Below are 21,340 nucleotides of genomic sequence, written 5' to 3' on the forward strand. Positions count from 1 at the left end.
GGTTTCTTGGGCCACATGCAGAATCCTTGATAAATTATCCTTTCTTGATCTTCTGCGATGTCCCTTCGCTTCATCGAGTCGCCACATCTTCACCCATAAAAGATAATCGAAGTCGAATCCTAATGATTCACGACTTTGAGATTCCAGACATGAAAGAGAGATGGAAACGCGATTTCCTCTTCTTGGATGCTGCATCCTGAATGCTGTTTGCTTGAGAAAACTGGCATCGCCTACAAGTGTTGCTTTCGAGGAAACACTAAAATATATATCCTTGTAAAAAAAAATCAGAGTATGACCAAAATCATTCATCAAGGTGAATTATTAGTTGGGAAATTCCAATGATTTGGTGGCAAGTCAGCATCAACATTGTAATGGCAGCTTGTTTTGTTTATTTTCTGTTGTTTTTTAAAATGTTTTTTTTTATATATTAAAATAATATTTTTTATTTTTAACATCGTAACATTAAAATAATTTAAAAATATATGAAAATAATTTTAAACAAAAAAAATTATTTTTTTATGAAATGTTGATTAAAGCCGGTTATTTTAATGCATTTTAGAGCTTGATGTTATTCAGAATAGCGATATACTTTAAAAGATATTAAATTAACATGAAAGAGGAGAGAGAATAAGAAAATAATCTTAGAAATACACCAAAACTCTAATTATAACATCATCAATATTATCATAAAAATCTTGATAAAATAAATTTAATAACACCAAAAAATATCACTATAATAACCCGAGTAGATGACACCGCCATTAAAAAAAAAATATATGTACCACTATCTTGGGGCGGCAAATTGGAAACTGATTACTATTTTTTAAGGGTTCTGATTAGTCATCAGAAATAGACTACAAAGCTAATTAATAGCAACCATGACGATAGAATAATGGTTACGTGCTAGCCATGACCAGACACTCTTTTGTTTATATTATATGTTCCTTTTCTTCTTAATTAAAACAATAAGTTATGTCCGTTTGCTGGTGTAAAGCATGGTATGTGGCGATTGGTATCTGTTTAATGATGTCGGATGAGGATTTCACTACAGGTTTTCCACAAAAAGCTCTCATGGCCTCAATAATTAATATTCTTTTCTAGGGCTGACCATCCTCTTGTATTATAATATCTGTGTGTGTGTGTGTAGATCCTCCGCCAACGGTTTCTCTTCTCCGCCGTGGGCACATTGGAAGATACAAAACAGTCGCCTGGTTCCTGTCAGCACTCGGTGCTGTTTCAGATCTAACTCAGCATGGTAGTAAGCTTCTGTCTCGCTCCTAGAGAGAGAGAAACTGGACCTCTAACAGTGAAAGTGAGAGCAGCAGTTCTGTCATCAGATTTGGTGTTTTGTACTTGCTATTTAAAGAAATTAATTATGTCTAATAAAAATATTTTTGGTTGTGATTTAAAAAATAATAGGTTTACAAAAATATTAAAATTATTTTAAGATAGATTTTTACATGCAAAATAAATAAATAAATAAATTTTGAAATGCAATTATATATATTATTATACCCAATTCAAAAAATATATATAAATTATTTAACTACCGAAATAATTTTGTCGATCTAGTTGACCATGATTAAAAAGCTATCTCAGTACGAGAAAGGTCTCTTCATCCATTGGCGGATTGAGCTGATATATAGCATGACTATGTTCTGTCATCCATTGTAGCAATTGTACTCTGTTGTTTTCTTCTTATATACAGACAGCATGCCATCCAAAACTATCAAATGTGTGCTGTGCAGATTTCTCGCAACCAATGGATAAAAGGCTTTTTTATTAAATTATATATATAAAAAAGACTAATAACTGTCAGCATTTCACTGTAAAACGTAACAATAAAATGATATTTTTGCCTTTCTCAAAAAAGCTAACACAGCTTGCAAAAAGGGATAAAATTATTTTTTACAGGAATTTAATAAATATTACCACATTGATTAGGAATAAATTGGTATGAACATATTTTTTTTAGCAGTGTAAAATGACTTTACTATTCTAAGAAGTAAAAAAAAAACAAATATAGCTTTCATCCACAAGCTTTTTTATCTTTTTAATATTCTTTGCATAATGAAATTACATTGATACTCTTAAAAAAAAAACTATGAGAATTGAAAAATATAAAGCTTTTAAGTCTTTCTATTTTTTTTCACAGTGAAATGAAAAAATTGACCTTAAACTTAAAAAAATCTAACGCTGGTGTTTAGGAGTGTTTTCATCTTTTCCTTATAGTTTTTTTATTATATTCAAGTTCACTTAAAGGTTATTTGGTAATTTAACAAGTATAAAATTTATTTAAAAAAATTAGTTGATGCTTGTGATGCACGCGTCCAGGGGCGGAGCTAAGATTATTTGTTAGGGGAGGCCAAAACTAATATAATAAAATATAATATTTATTTTAATTTATTGTACATGAGTTGTAAAACAAAACCTGTATAATTTAATTTTATTCAAATAACTTACTACAAACATATAATGACCTTTGTATAAGGTAAAAGGTTTAGAGCAATATCAAATTGAGTCAAAGCAATGAAGTTAATTTTATCTTCATAATGTATCCATCACTTTAATGTTGTTGGTCTTTATACCTATCAAATATAAACATACAAAGTATATAAGAAATATTAGCTAAAGCGAAGCATTATTTATGTTTGATAAACTTTGAAATAAAGCAAAAAATAATAAAGAATCAATTCTTCTTAGTTTGTTCATCGTTCAACCTAAAATCAAAACATATATCGTAAGAAAAAATTGATAATTTTGGTGGCTCTGCTAAAAACAAAACATAAAATAAAGATCTAAGCATAATCAAAACAAACCAATAAAATATATCTAATTAATTAGAAAAAAATCACTATAACAAGAATTTAAAAAACAATTGATAGAACTAGCAGATTTGAGAAAAAAAAAGAGCAAAAATGGTAGAATTATAAAAGAACCTCATCAAATTATTAACAAACATCTCAAAATAAAACAAAAATAGATTTTAAATTTAAATTACCTTGTTTTTGTTTGATGAAAGATAAATTAATTGATAACTCTGCTTCAATTTTTTTGTAAAAAAATTTTACTCGCAATTTATGTTTTTATTTCTCTGTTTGATCGACTGCAGCCTACATAATTTATATTAAGATAAAACAAAAATAGATTTTATATTTAAATTACCTTGTTGTGTTTGATGAAAGATAAATTAATTGATAACTCTGCTTCAATTTTTTTTGTAAAAATGTTTTACTCGTAATTTATATTTTTATTTATCTATTTGATCGACTGCAGCCTATAAAATTTATATTAAGATAAATTAATGACTCTGTTTTTTATTTAACAAAGTAATGCCTTCATATTTTTTTTCTTCCCACGTAGTTCAAGAGTGAATTAGGAAATCAAAAGTAAAGTGATAATCAATTAAGACTCACTAATATAACACCCCTCCTCTTTAAAAATTAAAATGTCTTGAGGGGGGGCCCGGGCCCCTGCTTGCCCCCCCTCACTTCCGCCCATGCACGCGTCAACACGTAGGTGTCTCTCGAGCCCTTCGAGCGGCAAGTGTGGGGCCTTCTAATCACCAAACACTATTTTCTACGGCACCATTGGAATTGTCGTGGTGGCCCCTCCACTATCCGGCAGCAAGTGCGGCCAATGATGTCTCTGGTTGATGCAGGTGGCCTTTTTTATTTTATTTTCTTTTCTCTTTTCTCCTCAATTTTCATGTCTGGCTCTTCAAAATTTCAAGGCGGCCCTTCAATTGTTTTCTCCTTTAGATTTGATCCATATTCTTTTAATTATTATTTATTTTATATGAAGTAATTTATTAAACTAGAATTTAATTTTCAATTTCATCCTTTTTTTAATTTTATTTATTTATCAGATTTAGTTCTCATGCTTTTGATTACTATTTGTTTTATTTGAGATAATTATTAAAATTAAATTGTTTTTGCGATTTCATCCTCCCTCGGTTTTTTCTCCTATCAAATTTGATTCTTATTGTTATAATTGCTATTTTTTGTACTTTGGCAAAAAAAAATTCCAGTTTCATTCTTCAAAATTAAATTGAACCCAGGTCTAGGTACGTCTAAGTTTGCTTTTTTTTTCTTTTCTTTTTTTAAGCTCATGTCTTTTTAAGTTTCATCCTTCAATATTTATTTAATTAGAGACCAGACTTCATTATTATTATTTTTAATTTGTTTTCTATTTGTTTTTTCACTTATTTTTAAAATTACTTCAATTATTTCGTCCTTCAACATTAGGTTGTTTGATAGTTTGCTTGGTTTGATAATTTGTTTTCTATTTGATTTTTCATTGATTTTTTTAATGGGATTACTCATTATGACAATCAGGTCACAGGCTTTTCATGCTAATATGGGTGGACTCTGGTTGGGTTTTCTCGACCTTTATTGGATTATATTTTTGTTCTTTAATTTTTTTTTTCTTCAATATTTTGTTTGCTAGCAATTGAGCTTCGAATTTATTTTCATTTTACTTTCCATGAGGTTATCGTATTCTCATTTAGTTTTTTATTCGTTATCAGATAAAACCTCCATCATTTGATTAATTGAGAATTGGTCTCCATGCTTTTATTTTTAGGTTTTCTTTTTATGGGGCTTTTCCAATTTTATAGTCATGATCACGAGGTTAGTGGGTTGACTTAGTTTGACTCGGGGTTTTTTTTGTTGTTTTTTTTTTTAAAAAAATTCAGTTTCACCTTTAAACATTTGATTATTTGATAATTAAGTTTAATAATTTATTCAATTTGCTTTGATAAGGTTACTCTGGTATCGCAGTCAAGTCATATATTTGACGTGCTAACCTAAATGGGTTTGGGTCGGGGTTTTTAACCTTTTTCTTATTGTTAGTTTTTTTTCTTCATTTATTGTTATTGTATTTTTTATTGGTGTTTTTAGATTAGCCGAATTTATTAAAATCAATTGAGCCAATGATGAAAGTTCTATTTTTTTTAATTAAAAAAAACATGTACATCGCCGGACAGCATTGACAGGGTTGAAATGTCTTGTTGCAAAGCTTGATCCTTTTTCTTGCTAAAAACTAGCGAGCCTTCCAAACAACATTAGCGAGTTTAAATGTCTCATAGAGCTTGATCTTGGTCTTTGCAACAAGCTAGCAAGTCTTCCAAACAACATCCATGGTCTAGAATCTCTTGAAACACCTAATGTAAGGGGTTGTTGTAGGCTGAATGAATTGCCAGAGAAACCAAGGTCATTAGCATTATGCACAAATAAATTGGACTGTCTCCCATATTTGAATTTGGAGATAAGCTGTGGCTTGTTAGAAATTCCCAACTGCTTTGGCTCTTTGCTGTCATTGAGAAAATTGACATTAACGCGGAATAGTTTTGAGAAGATGCCAGCTGACATCAAGCAACTTCCTGAGCTAACTGAACTTATTCTGGAGCATTGTAAATCGCTTCGATGGTTACCAGAGCTTCCAATAACTCTACATCATTGAAATGTTAAGGGTTGCATCTCTCTTGAATCAATAGAAAGCATATTCGCACGAGCTGAGAAAGAGTATGAAGCTGCTACTGAGAATATCATCAGTTTTTCTGATAGCTATAAATTGGGTCAGAACGAACGCTTTAAAATTATGGATGACGCGTAGTTAACAATTCGTCGGATGGCGACATCAATATATATTAAGGTAAATTCCTCACTCCCGCTCTTTCTCTGTTTATAAATAAAAATCACGATGATGATTTTGTATATTTCTCTCTCTTTCTGGTGCAGGGATCTGGTGGGTTGGATAAATTTTGGTGAGCGAATTAGATTTAGATTATGTATCCATATTCCATGGGTTGGAAGTCCCGGAGTGGTTCAGCTATTAGAATATATACACAAGGGTCTTCATGAGAAAATATCAAATCACAACTAGTGCTAATCAGTTCTTGGGATTCGCTGTTTGCGCTGTCATTGTATAGAAAGAAAACTGGGAATCTTCTCCTTTTTTATATAGTAAATGTGTCTGCCATCTAATAACCGAAGGGGGATCCGGTGTGATCTCCGTTTCTACACCAAGTTCTTGTTGCTATTGGAATCAGAACATTTGTACATTTGCCATGACTCTCTTATTTTATGTACTTGAAACCCTAATATATCCTTTAAACCGGCTTGAATCTGCTTTCCATTCCTTCAGAGATGATCCTGAATTTGAGGTATCTCTGCCTGTCTAGACATACATTGGCCTCTGTATATATACTTCATTTCTGGGCTTATTTGATTTCGCTGAAAAGAATATTTATTTCATTTCCGGTGCCTAATTTATATACAAAGAGTAAAGAATAACAATTTTAAAGCTGTTGCTTAGGGTTTCAAAAAGCTGATAAGGTGAGATGCTCAAGAACTTGCGAACACAGCGTGGCTTGTGTAGGCCTCCTTTCTCACATCAACTCCAACAGCATTCAAATTACAAGCCCGCCCAGTTTGGCGCATTTTGAAAAAAGTTGTGCCTCGCTAATCATCGGTTAAGTAAATAAAATAACGAATCTTTGCAGCGGCCTCGCTCGTGGCTTGTTGATCCAGTACTGTTACCACCATGCACAGTACTCTTCAAGTCAAGGGTCCGAGGCTGGTGACAGAAATACACTCGAAGAGAAAATAGAAAAAACATTCTTTCAATAATCCAATTTGCTTTCCCACCTTTCTTTGTTTGGGAGAAATAATCAGTTTTTTTTTTGTGATATATAAAGGCATAAAGCTGTTATTGCTTTTCTTTATTTTATTTTTTAAAAAAAAAAACTATTAATCACCCAAACTCATGGCTTTCATCGTACAAAAGATGGTCCTATGAAACCTTAATCGTTAAAATAAAAAAGAATTAGTTACTGGCACATAAGAAATTCACTTGAAAGAAATTGTTAAATGTTCAGGAGAAAACACTTCCGCGACAACTGGGATTATTTTATCCGAGCCAAAGCCATGAGCTTAGAGTCTGAGACCATCTTCACAACACCATATAAATGCTAGCCCGTGACTGTTGCAGTCCATTTGACTAGACGTACTATTAGTATATATTTGTCTCAGACAACACGAGGCACAACCCAATGTAGCAGAGACCAAATGACTATTTAAGAAGATAAAATAAGAGGAAACTGAACTGGCCTCCCTTGTGGCATTGTTTTCAAGAACACATGCTTAAGTCAAGAGTTCGAGGCTGGTGAGAAAGAAAGCAGAAAGATACATAGAGAGAAAAGGAATATCAACAGAAAGTAATAAAGGGTTTAAAGAGAGACACTACCAGAAAGTTATGAGGAAATATTTTTGTTGGTAAATTGCTGACGGACATATTCCCTCGGTATTTACCGAGGGAATTACAGTAGGAAAAAAATAATTAAAACAAAGCAAAAAAAATAATGACGTGCCATTTTTACCGACGGAATAAATTCCGTCAGTAAAATCGTTGGTAAACTATCAACACTATTCATCATATTAATTACAAAGGGAATCACCGACGGAACATTCCGTCGGTATTTTATAGAGAGCTTTGGAATTCACTTCCCAATTGCACTGTTAATTATTGTTCTTTACAGACAAAATCACTGACGGATTGAAAAGTCGTCGGTGTTATTTGGCGGTTTTCTGAAAATTTTAATTTAAATTAAAAATTTAAATTAAATATTACAGACGAAATCACTAACGGATTGAAAAGTCGTCAGTGATATTTGGCGGTTTCTGAAAAATTTTTATTAAATTCAAAATTTAAATTAAATATTATAGACGAAATCACCGACGGAATGATTAAAAATATTAATATCTAATTATCCGTTCGTAAAACCGTCGGTAAACGCCCCAATAAAAAGCCTAGAATCCCTAATTTCACAACAGACCCATCTCCTTTTTTCTTCTTCTTCTTCTCTTCTCTCCTCAACTCCTTCTCTTCTTCTCCATGCTCAGGTATGTCTTTTTCTTCTTCTTTTTCTTCTCTTCTCTCCTCAACTCCTTCTCTTCTCCTCCATGCTCGGGTATATCTTCTTCTCCTTTCTTATTTTTTCTTCTCAGTTTTTTTTATTAGTATACTTTACGAATTTGTTTTTCTTTCTCTTCTTATCTTCACTTGCAACTACATTAAGGTAAAAAAAAAAAATTCTTCTTTTTTCGTGTTTTTTTCACTATATTTGTTTTTTATTTTATTTTTAATTGTTTTTGTACTTAATAATTGTATGAATGTTGTTGTAGGATTTTTTTTTCATATGAGATCAATTTTTAGTTGATTTATTTATAGGAATTTTAAATTTTTTTTCATATGAATTTTTTTAGTTGAATTTATTTTTTCATGTTATTTATTTGTTGCAAATTTTGTTGGGTAACAAGTCATAGGGCCAGATGCATAAATCAATGCGTTCTTTTGCTTTTCTTCTTGTTACTTGTGAAATGTTTAGCTAAGAAACCTCCTTACGCTGGCTAAGTAATAGGAATATCACCAGATACTCTCGGCCGGGTTCTTATTTCTTTTATATTCTATCTATTATTCATTAAATAAAAAATACATTAAAACTTAAAACAAATACCATAAAACTCTCTTCACATAATAAAATTTATTAACACCAATTTTAACTTATTTAATAATCAAAATCATCACTAACTAATAACTTTTGTTTTTATTAATTAATAATAATAAAAATCAAATACGAATTAATACACGTTCTTCTACTTTCTTTTTTTTAGATATAACTACATGGCAAACAAGCTTTTCGTAGGCATTCTACATATTTCCCAAACCAATTCCAGCTTTATTAATACATACAAATCAAAAGAAATGAAATTTTCGTCGGCCTTGCAGAGGCCAAGATGGTGGCGTTAGCTAATCGATAAATTAACTGACGAAACACCAAAAGCCTAATCAATATATTTGATATTTAGCAACTAGGGAAGTGAGCAGCTTCCACCGTTGCCATTGATACAACATTAACAAAGACGTCAGCGGCTCAGAGTCAAGACCGCCGCAGCAATAACTTTATGCCTGGAGATACCCTTTTTCCTCCAAGTAAGAAATCACCTTTCCAGCCATGTCGCATGGGGTAGAACAGTCTCCTGTGTTGCATTGCAATACTATCTGAAAAAAAGTAAACGAACATTTAAACACCAAATACATATATTGATGATATGCATGAATGTTGCGAGCAGGTAGAGGAATTAGTTAATGACAGTGAAACAAGTAACTCAGTAAGAGATGAACCGAACACATCGGTAAATATAAATACAAGCCAGCAACATAATTGTTAAGGTAACAGAATAGAGGCAATTATAGTAAAGGAAGAACCAAACCAGGAGTCCCACAATTTATAAGTAATAAACCCATATTAAATGGCACAAAATACCATCTATAAATTAAACCATCCTTTTCTTAAGCTCCGTAAAGAAAAGAATTAAACCTTTCCTGGGTTCAGTCAAGAAAAGGACCCACCTCCATTTATTGTGTAGAACATAGTATGTAAAAGTTTTGTAACAGCACACCAAATTTTCATCCATATTAATACATGTGGCAGAGACATTTCTCTTATTAATATATATGTCAGAGATATTTTTTTTTATTAATACATATGTCAGAGATATTTCTTATCAACATTAATATATATATTAGAGATGTTTTCTCTCTTTAATACTATTAAGATAATATTACACTTTATCTTCTCATCTTTATAAAAAGACTCATGGATTACAAATAAATTATGAATCATTAAAGAGTCCTCAAAAAAACTCTCGAGCCTTATGTTATCTCCATGGATGATCTTGAATCTTACACTCTCAGGTTGGGTCTCTCTCTCTCTAGAGGGGGCTCTTATGCCCCATGTTATCACTAGGAAGACCACATGCCTTCATCTCTTAAAAAAAATATAATAATTCTCTAAGAAAGGGATTGACTTGATCTCCTTAATGCAACATCATCATCCTCCTTGAGTTCCCCTCCACCTCTTAGAAAAAATTTTAAGTATGGGCGTCGACATAGGTATGTCCTCTTTGCCCCTTGAAAATTTTCTAAATATGAACGATGATAAGGATTTGCTCTCATCAACCTCTTAGAATATTTTCTAAATATAGGCTCACATTTATTGGATTTTTCTACCTATTATAAAAGTTTTCTAAATATAGATTCTTCCATGATTTCACCTCACTCTCTTCGAAAATGTTCTAAGTATTAGTTCCTCCATGGTTCACCTCTTCATACTTATAAAAAAAATTTTCAAACATGGAGCATACCTTTACACATAGGCTCCCTGGTATATTAACCGAGATTTTCACCCCACTTCTCATACAAAAAAAAATCGATAAACTCATTATACTAGATACTTTTACAAGTCTTTGCATATAAACATCACAAAGACTTAAGCGAGCTATTTATAAATCCAGATTTAAGGGCTCCAAAAAACCCCACCTCCCTTGAGATCAGCCAAAAGACAGACCCAACTTTTTTGGGCTTAGCCAAGAGAAAGACTTACCTCTTTTGAGTACAATTATATTTTGGATCTTACTCTCCCTACACTTATTAGGTGTATATATAAAAATCCTTTAAAAACCCACCATATTTCCATCAATATTAATATTAATGTGTGTAAGAGATATTGTGTAAAAGTTTTTTAAGGGCCACCATATTTCAATCAACATTAATACATATGTTAGAGATATTTTTCTTCTTTAATATGGATATCAATGATATTTTTCATAAATATTAATACATATATTAATGATATTTTTCCTATTTAATACTATCAATGTAATATATTGCACTTTAGCCTCTTCTCTTTATAAAAAGACTTATGAGTTATAAATAGACCATGAATTCTTTAAATAAAAGGTTTGAAATCTTTATTTTCTATTGCATATTTATTTTCAGAGTATCTTTATGTAATATTATTGTATTATCTCTAAAAAAAATTACTAACTTAATCATCGGAGAGTTCAAATTCATCAAATTAGATTTTTTGCAAGTATCAAGTACCCGCTTCCAGCTACCTTGGCTAGAAATAATAAATCAAATTGTCAGAACTAAAAAATTAACCAATTATCCAAGACATAAATCTTACTCCAACCTACTTGAACTTTTTGGGGGTATCAGTAATAAGGTTCCATTAAAATCGATCATCCAAATGAAAGAAAAACAAAAAGCAGATCCATAAGCATGTTTTTACTGTGCATCTGAGCATTTATGTTGACCAGAATATTCTTTTTTACTTTGCACAATTACCTCAGCATCCAATGGTGATTCATATGGGTCATCAATGCCAGTAAAACCTGCAGGATATAGATGAACATCAGAGCTCTTTACAGTTAATTCATGCAATACAACTCAGATGCATTGCAGTTCCCTAAGAATACCTTTGATCTTCCCAGCACGAGCAAGCTTATACAAGCCTTTTGGGTCTCTGTCCTCACAAACTCGGAGGGGAACATCCATAAACACCTGTTATGACAAGCCTCGTCAGAATATTTAGCAATATGAGCAACATTTCATCATCTGATCAGGCATAATTGGCAGCATGAGCAACATTTGAAGGTTGGATCCCAAACTAAGTAGCAAAGGAAAGATAACAAAGAACTGCAATAAAATCCGACTTGCTAAACTTTGCAGTTTAAATAAAGCAATCACAAACTGGAGAAGCACCAACCTCAATGAAATCTCCACTTGGTAACATTGCTCGACAGGCAGCCCGATCCCTTTTGTACGGAGAGATCAGGCAGGCGATGCAAATAAATCCAGCATCTGCAAATAGTTTCGCTACCTCCCCTAAACACAAAGGAGACATTACAAAATTCCATACTCAACCATCCAAAGGTCCATGAGTGCAGATCACTATTAATCAACCATTATTAACTGAGTAGACATCCCCACTGTCACGCGTGATGGTATAACAAGTAATACTTGTAAGGAAAAATCACAAGATGTAAGCAATTAATACAATGCTTACCAACTCTCCTTATGTTCTCAACACGGTCTTCTGCTTTAAAACTAAGGTCACGATTGAGGCCATGCCTGACATTGTCGCCATCAAGAATGTATGACAACTTTCCTCTCTGGTACAGCATTTGACTCAAGGCACATGCCACAGAGCTCTTCCCTATCAATTGAGTTTCAGAACATAAGAAGACGACGAAAGGTAGAGGACTAAATACAAAAAATATTTAGAAATCTAGAACTTTTTTCCCACAGTGGCACCAGAAACCCAAAGTCAGGCAATAAAAAACCGAAAAATAGAATCAATGCGATGCACGCTAAGCTTCATGGGTGTTTGTGCGAGAGCACTTAAAATCAGAAAAATTTAACCTGCCATCCTTGATTCAAAAAGTCAGAACAAAAACCACACTACAGGAATTTACTCAAAACTAAAAAGCTCGTCAAACAGTGTTGATTTACATCAGACAGACTTGGTCTACGATCAGTTGACAATCAACCCAATTTTTTATTTGAAAAAAAAAAACCACAAGAAGAATTCAATGGAGCCAAGTATGACAAACCTGAACCACTGAGACCGGTGATCCATATAACACAACCCTTTTGTTGGAGAAGCTTCTGCCTGTCAATTTTTTCAACTGGGCACTCATGCCACTTTATGTTTGTTGAATTCCCTATTGTAGACAAATGGCTGTGATTTTTCCCTGTATCCAAAACTCATGTGAAGAATCAAATCAAAATCCAAACTATACAAAGAAGAACAAGAATCCAATCGATAAATCCCAATCTCAATAAATACCTTAATCAAGACACTTTTCAAGAAAGAAAACGAGATCAAAAGTCAAAAACCTTGAATTCTGTACTTTTTTCACCAACTAAACTTTAATAAACTGGTCCAAATTCAATTACTAATACAAAACACAAATTAAACCCAATAAAAAAAGTTACCTGCATGCCCATTTGCCAACTTATCCACCTTGCCCTGAACATCCACTTTAAGCGTCTGTGTCTCTTCCATGGCAACCTTGATCAGGCAAACCCCTCTCGGTTTAAAATCAATGGGTTGATTGCCACCATTGAAGCTAAAAAGTCCGAGCTTTTTCGAGCCCGAAATTACAGGCAGTGCTGGCTTAAAACCGATAGTATTCATTGCTCAAAACAAAAAATAAACATACAAAAAATGGTACGAAATGTAACGAATGATTATATGTATAAATGTATGTATCAGAATATGAGTGTAATGAGGATAAAGACGGGGTTGTTGAGCATGACAAATTTACTACAACGTTTTGTAAAACGTGAATTAGGAAAGAAAGGCGACAAGAAGGAATGGAAGTGGTTGGGTATTTTAATTATTTCTTGAGGCTGATAAAATTACTGACAGTCTGACACGATTCCGTGATTTCGATGCAGAATGGTTGGTTAGTGGATTATAATCTGTCTTGCGATTGCCAAGTGATTTTGTGGAATTAATGAATGATTGAGATGTTTTTGGACTGCCCTCTTTGCAACACAGGTGTCTGTCTGACACTTGCATGTTTTCTTTCTTCTTCTTCCATCATGTCTGGACAGACTGTCGTTTTCTTCTGGGTTGTGTGGTCTGAGGTCTAGATGAAGGGAATTGAATTGCACTATGCATGCCTTTATGTATCTCTAGATTTATTTGTACTGTTTACTTAAACAATGCAACGACAATTTGGTCTATTAACCAAAAAAACACTTAACAAGAGATTGAGTTATTTTCAAATGGCATATTAATTATTATTAAGTTGATCGGGAATGAATGAAACTTTTTTTTTTTAATTATATAGTGCAATGACAAAATATTTTGTAATTATAAATTATAGATGATAATTTTGTTATTTTGATGCTCCAATGGCTCTTTAGTTATTAAAATGGATATAAAGGTAAACCTATAAATAATTAGATATTTTTTTGTTGATTTTTTTAGGATGTTAAGTGTTAGTGCGTGTATAAAGTTCAGGAGAAACCGTAATTTCTCAAACCTTAACTTGAAAACAAAAACCGGATCAAAGTATATAGAAGGTTTTTTGTAATTATTCCAAAATTTACTTTGTATTTTAATTTTAATCATCATTTTTTTAATTATTTTTTTTAATCCTTCTGTATAATTAATTTTTTTTTAATTTTATCATTCAATATTTGATTGATTGTCAAATGGATTTCATGATTTTTCCTTATAGGATGCTTCAAGTCTAATAATCTGAATCGCGAGTTTGAAAAATTAATATTGTTTTTTTAAAAGGAATTTATAATTTTCCTTATTTTTTTTATCAGGTTATTTTAGAGACCGTTTGTTTACGCGTTAAAAGTTGCGTTTAAAGTAAAACGCAGGAGCTAAGTGTTTGGTAACGGAAAAATCACTGATTACTGTTCATGGGCCCCATCAATTTTTGTGTTTGAAACGCGGGATTAAAAGAAGCAGCTGAAGGCTCTTTTCTTGCACTGTTCATGTAATTGCATTGTTCAGTGAACAATGCAATTAACATGAACAGTATGCATTAGTACACTGTTCATGTGAACAGTGCAAGAGAATTGCACTGTTCACATGCACTGCGGTTTTTTTTTTTTTTGTAAGTTTTTTAATATATATTTTTTAATTAGTTTAGAGTGAATTTTATACCTGATAATATTTTATCTAATTTTATTATACGCTAAAAAATTATGGAAACTGTAGTTCTTGTCGGATATATTTTGTACGTAATGGAATTGTAGAAGATTTTATGGAATAATAAAAAATATTTTTTATTAAATATGATTTATTTCATGATGTAATAGCAATAGTTAAATTCACAATATTTAAATTAAAAATCATCAATATTAATATATATATTTTAAAATTATTTTATCTAATTAAATTATGCTGTTATTTTCTATTTTTTTTTAATTAAAACAAAACCATCTATTCGATCCAGTCTATTCCATGACCTTATTCATATATTTTTATTTTTAAAAGAACAAACTTTCAATACTTCAACATCATTTTTCATGTAAAAAATTAGTCTAGACCCACGGCAAAGCATGGACACCAAGGCTACTTTGCAATATTATGCTATTGGCATTTGATTTTTACTATCTTTAAGATTTAATTTTTACAGTCTTTTGTATACACTCGCTCTTTAGTATGGTCTTCTCGCTAGTTTCCTGCCGACATTGCCTTTTTTTTTTTTTCTGTTTTAATAATCGTGGTATTCTTGGTCGAAATTTTGCCTATTTTGTTAGTTATTTAGAAACCGTTTGGGAACGAGTGCAAATCGTGTTCCTAAAAAATTTAATATTTTTTTTTTTACTAAAATTTAATATGATTTGTATGTTTTGGATCGTTTTGATGTGCTAATGTCAAAAATAATTTTTAAAAAATGAAAAAACATCATTAGCATGCATTTCGGCACAAAAAATTATTTGAAAAGCAAACGTTACCACCAAGTATAATCTTAGTTGCAAAGGGCAAAGATGAAACAAATTAAAAAATTATATCTACTTAAGTTTATTAGCATTTAAAAATGTAACCCATTACAAAGCACCCAACACTGGCAAACGTATAAAACATTGCATGTCACCTAACTTTTAAAAGTAGCTAAGGAAGTGCTTGGATTTTTTAGTGTATGTTTAGAAATATGGTTGAAATTGTATTTTTTAAAATTTAAATTTTTTTAATTATTTTTTTTATATTTTTAAATCATTTTGATGTGTTGATGTAAAAAAAAAATTTAAAAATATATTATTTTAATGTTTTATCGAGTACAAAATATTTTGTTTTAAAATAATCGCTACCATACTCTCAAACACTTTTTTAATCTTAATAGGGGCTTATATAAAAAAAAAAACTTGTAAATCACTTATTTACCCTGTTTAACCCATCATATTTTAGAGTATACTAGATAGCTAGATGTTAGAGTGACATAGACGTTCCTAAAAAAACAAAAACATATTTAAAAGTTGGGCTACGTAATTGATTGAGTTCAATTAGCTCATCTAATTTAAATAATACAAATAAAAAAAATATAATGATAATAAATAAATTAATAAAAAAACTTGACAATAAAAAAATATTTAAAAAAAATCTTAATTCAAACTTATTCAAATTATCATGTCAAATGTGCAACTTGATCATAATAACAGGCTAAACCCGTCGAAAACAAATACTAACTAAAACTATAAAACTTATTTTCCAATGAATAATTGAAGTTACATCTGATTTACTTTCAAAATAAAGTTCACCGAACACTGCTTTTAAATAAAAAAACAACTGATTTGATTTCTTAATTAAGTACACATAAATTTATTGAAGACGATTGGAAGTCAGTTGTTATTTTTAATTTTCAATAAAATATACACTCAAACTAATTAATGCTTTGTTTTATTGATTAAAAATCATGTACGTGCACTCTAATTAATTAATTTGTTAATCAAAACCATTCTAATCTAGTGGTTTATTGAAGATCCTATAAAGCCTAAACCATGGGTAGTAATAGGTGAGGAGGCTAGTACTGTCGAAGATACTATTTATCCCTTATCTAACAAATACAAGAAACCAAAACAATAAAAATAAAATAAAAATTAAGAATATACTAAACCCACCATAATTTAAATATTTTGGATTAAACCCACACTTAACTATCAACTTTTTATATCTTAGTTATCACATCTTATCCACGTCATCCCTCGATTAAAATATTAAAATGTCCAAAACCTATTTTAACAAGATTAAATTCCCAACCACGTAATGGTGACGATCATACAAGTTGGAATCTTTAGTTTAATTGTTAGTTGATTACGATTGCATAAGAGGTGATTAAACACCAAATTACCATATTCTCCACTGTTTATTGATTTTTTGAGAGGTAATTGACATTTTAGCTGTTCGGAAATCTTCTATTTTAAATTTTTTTTTTTTTGTAAAAAAGATATTAAGACGACATAAATATTTTTTTTTAATTTTTTTTTTGATATTCTAGTCTATTAGCAACATATATTCACCTTCCATTTATAGATTATTGTACAATTTTTAGCATATATATTTCGGCTTGATTTTTGGAATCATTAGCAGATATTCAGCAATTGTTAGCTGAGATATAGGATCGTGTTTTTCCTTTCTCATCTAATATATAGTACTGTAACTGCAGAATGAAATAAACAGTGCAAAACAATTTTCTTTTTCTTACATGGTATCAGAGCGTGGTTCTCTGCATATTTCTATAAGCATATTTCTTCAACGTTTTTTTTCTGCTAATAAGTGGGTGTTCAAAACAAAATTTTGGGCTGATGGTTCCATAGAGAGACACAAAGCTCGCTTAGTGGCCAAGGGATATGCTCAGGTAGAAGGTTTGGATTATCATGACACTTTTGCTCATGTTGCTAAACTCGTTACTGTTAGATGTGTTCTGCAGTGGCTGCAGCTTGTCATTGGCATCTTTTTCAGTTGGACGTCCACAATACATTCCTCCATGGCGACCTTGATGAAGATATTTTTATGACTCCTCCACCAGGCTATTCCAAACAGACGGATGCCCGTGTTTGTCATCTTCAGAAATCACTCTATGGCCTCAAGCAAGCTTCTCACAATTGGTTCTCTAAATTATCATCTGTTTTACTTACTGCAGGTTTCGCCCAGTCACAGGCGGATCACTCTCTCTTCACTTGCCATCGGGGACAGTCCTTCACTCTCATACTTATTTATGTTGATGACATTCTCTTGGCAGGAAATGATCTCTCTGACATTAATAACTTCAAAGCCATGCTTGCTCAACGCTTTAAGCTTAAGGACCTCGACCAACTCAAATATTTCCTTGGCCTTGAAATTGCTCGCTCTCCCACTGGCATCTTCCTCACTTAACGCAAATATGCCCTTGACATACTTGCTGATAGCGGTCACCTTGGTGCACGTCCCTCTTCTTTTCCAATGGAACAACATCTCAAGCTCAATAATACTGATGGTGATCTGCTCCATGATCCCAGTTCTTTCCGCCGCCTTGTTAGCCGTTTGATATATCTCACGATCTCTCGTCCTAACATTGTGTTCCCTGTCAACCTTTTAAGTCAGTTCATGCACCAACCCCGACAATCCCATTATAATGTTGTTGTCCGTGTTCTTCGTTACCTCAAAGCTTCTCCAGGCCAAGGCTTATATTTCCCTTCTATTAACACTCTTCAAGTGTCAGCTTATTCAGATTCGGACTGGGCTAGTTGCCCGCTCACTCGTCGTTCCACCACCAGTTTTTTTATTCAGCTTGGCACCAGTCCTATTTCCTAGCGCACTAAGAAGCAACATACGGTCTCTCGTTCATCTGCTGAAGCCGAATACCACGCTCTTGCTTCCACCACTTGTGAACTTACATGGCTCAAAACACTTTTACATGATCTTGGTGTCCACCACTCCCAGCCTATGTTTTTACATTGTGACAACCAAGCAGCTCTTCACATTGCTCAGAATCATGTCTTTCACGAACGTACCAAACACACAGAAATTGATTGTCGTGTTATTCGTGAAAAGCTCAAAGTCGGCCTTATCTCCACCCAGCACGTCCCTAGTCATAGTCAGCTGGCAGATATCTTCACAAAAGCTTTAGGCCGTGAAGCTTTCCAGGCATTATCAGCAAGTTGGGCATTACGGATCTCCATGCTCCAACTTGAGGGGGAGTATTAGCATCATATATTCACCTTCCATCTATAGATTATTCAGCAGATATTAGCAGATATTCAGCAATTGTTAGCTGAGATATAGGATCGTGTTTTCCCTTCCTCATGTAATATATACTACTGTAACTGCAGAATGAATAAACAGTGCAGAACAATTCTCTTTTTCTTACATAGTCATTGACTCGAGATAAAAAATAATAATTAAAAAACAATGAAAAAATTATCCGAGTCAAACTTGGTAAACCTGCTAAATCCATGACCTGAGATATGATATCGGGATAACTCTATAAAAAAATATTAAAAATAAAGAACACCAATTTTCAACCAACCTAGTGACGATGGATGAAAAATAAAAATAATTAACCAAAGCTAACCTAATCCATCTTTAAAAACTTCTGACACGGATCATGAGGATGGATCATAATATAAAAAGTAAAACAAAACAAATAACAATGTAAAATTCTTAACTAACCAAAATAATTAGGGATAAACTTGAAAAAAAACAAAATTTAAAAAAATAGATGAGAAATAAAAAAAAAATGTAGATTTGAAAGGAATAAGAACAAATGTTAACAAAAAAAAATCAAATTATAAGGATGAAATTGAAAAATAATTTCAATTAAGAAAATGATAAGAAAAAACTAAAATAAAAATAAAAAGAATGAGGACTAAATTTGATATAAAAATCAAATGTCAAGGGATGAAGTTGAGAAAAAAAACACTAATTCAATAAACGATTCAAGACCAAATACATTACAATTAAAAAACAAATTATAAATTTGATATAAAAATCAAATGTTAAAGGATTAAATTGAAAATAAAATTAACTTAATAAATAATTCAAGACCAGATACATTGCAATCAAAAGATTGAGGATATAATTTGACTCAACAAATAAATAACCATACTTCTTTGTTTTTTTAAAGGGCCAGCATGTTTTTCTACGAGGGGAGAGAGGAAAGAGGAAGGGAAAAAAATATGTGGGTGGAGCTCAACCGGTGATCTTACCGCACTTTCCTCACCACCGTTATGAGAGTTGTAAGGCGCAATCAACACTAACTTGGACAACGACATTGAGATATGTTCAGATCTGTTTCGCGATTCACTATGGAGTTCCACAATGAATTTTTATTGTAATATCCCATATCGGTGGGTGAGGATTTGGTAGCTGACCTTATTAGTAATGTTGGTTGCTAACTTGTCAGATGCATTTTGGGGCCGTGCGTGGTCAGCAAGAACAAATCCGTGAGAGAAGTAAGGCCCAAAGCGGACAATATCTGGCAGGTTGGGCCGGGCTGTTACATTTGGTATCAGAGCCGGCCTCACTGGCAGTCTGGTTGTGCCAACGGGGTCATCGAGCTCCTTAAGGAGGGTGAATTGTAATATCCCACATTAGCAGGTAAGGATTTGGGAGCTAGCCTTATTAGTAGTGCTAATTGCTAACTTGTCAGACGTGTTTTGGGGCCATGCGTGGTCACCAAGAACAAATCCGTATGGGTGGTAAGGTCAAAGCGGACAATATCTGGCAGGTTGGGCCGAGTTGTTACATTTTTCATCTAATTTTTTTTTTTAATTTTCCCCTTAAACCGGCAAATTGAAGGCCAATTTAGGTTATTTAGTTAATGAAAGGTGAGATTAAAAGACGTGAGATCAAAATGCAAAACATTTGGGAATTGGCGGCTTTGACAAAGTTTGGGGGAAAATGCCTATTTTAGTCCCCAAATTTTCCCACTTATAATTATGTGTTCCTTTCAATTTTGAAAATAATTATTTAGTTTAGTTGAGTTTATGATGAGGATCATGAGTTTTCAATTTGTAATTGAATTTTTTTATATTAAAAAAACATAAAAAATAATATTACATGAAAAATAATTACCCAGCCAGCATCGAAAAAACGAGTTAAATAGACAGTGTAATAAAATAACATGCTCAAAAGACAAAAAAAAGAGCTCAAGGCAATCAACGCGGCATGTTCCCTGCCGCGAACAAAGTAATCATTTTGTGGGACAGGCTTTCAAAACGACAATAATTTGTCCGAGCATCAAAATAAATAAGAGGGACCTGACAAATCATACTGGGCTTATTTTTTAAAGAATGTTAGGATTGAAAAAAGAAGAAGAAAGTACACTTCAGTAACCACCAAGCTAACTTTAAAAATATAATTAGGTCTGCTAAATTGATTTAAAAATTAATTATAACCAAGTTTAATATTAAATTAATCAATAAATTATCTCGTTAACTTACGAATTTTTTTTTTTTTTTATCTATCATTGAAAAAATATAGGTTAACCAATAATATAATAACTCAAATCCATTAAATCTAGACCACATGGTTTAAGAAAGTATTTGAAAGTGAATTTCATTTTTCTTTTGTTAAAAAATATATTTTTTTAAATTAAAATTTTTAACATTTTTATATCGTTGTTAATATTAAAAAAAAAATATTATCACATTTTTGGGGGGTGGGGGGTGGTTGTCCCGATATAACTCCGTCCAACACGTTTATCACGTACACGACATAATGACAACCTCCTAGAGAAAAAAGACAGCACGAAAATAAGTTTGATCTAGCTGTATGGAAAGAGCCAGGAGTCTCCCTGGTACTCCTCCAGAGAAATGTAATTTTGGACCCTGAACCATAATTCAACAGATATATATATATTACTTATACAAATAACTTTTGAAAATAATGAGTTAAATTAGAAGTATTTTTAACACAAAAAAAAAATGGATCAAAACAATTTTTTTAATCAAGTATATTTATATTTTTTTATTTAAATTA

At 32.0% G+C, this 21,340-nt stretch overlaps 1 protein-coding gene across 1 annotated transcript; it reads right to left on the reverse strand.

Annotated features, from left to right (window-relative positions):
• Window positions 1-8,682: 8,682 nt before the first annotated feature.
• Window positions 8,683-13,286, reverse strand: LOC7465080 (adenylyl-sulfate kinase 3). The gene is made up of 7 exons (XM_024600654.2): window positions 12,847-13,286; window positions 12,462-12,602; window positions 11,915-12,064; window positions 11,615-11,733; window positions 11,325-11,409; window positions 11,194-11,240; window positions 8,683-9,063 (listed from the first exon to the last, which is right to left on the reverse strand). The coding sequence occupies exons 1-7, from the start codon at window positions 13,046-13,048 to the stop codon at window positions 8,965-8,967; spliced, it is 843 nt and encodes a 280-aa protein (XP_024456422.1). The 5' UTR covers window positions 13,049-13,286; the 3' UTR covers window positions 8,683-8,964.
• Window positions 13,287-21,340: the final 8,054 nt, after the last annotated feature.

The sequence above is a fragment of the Populus trichocarpa genome, chromosome 1 (assembly GCF_000002775.5).
Source record: "Populus trichocarpa isolate Nisqually-1 chromosome 1, P.trichocarpa_v4.1, whole genome shotgun sequence".
Taxonomy (NCBI): Eukaryota; Viridiplantae; Streptophyta; class Magnoliopsida; order Malpighiales; family Salicaceae; genus Populus; species Populus trichocarpa.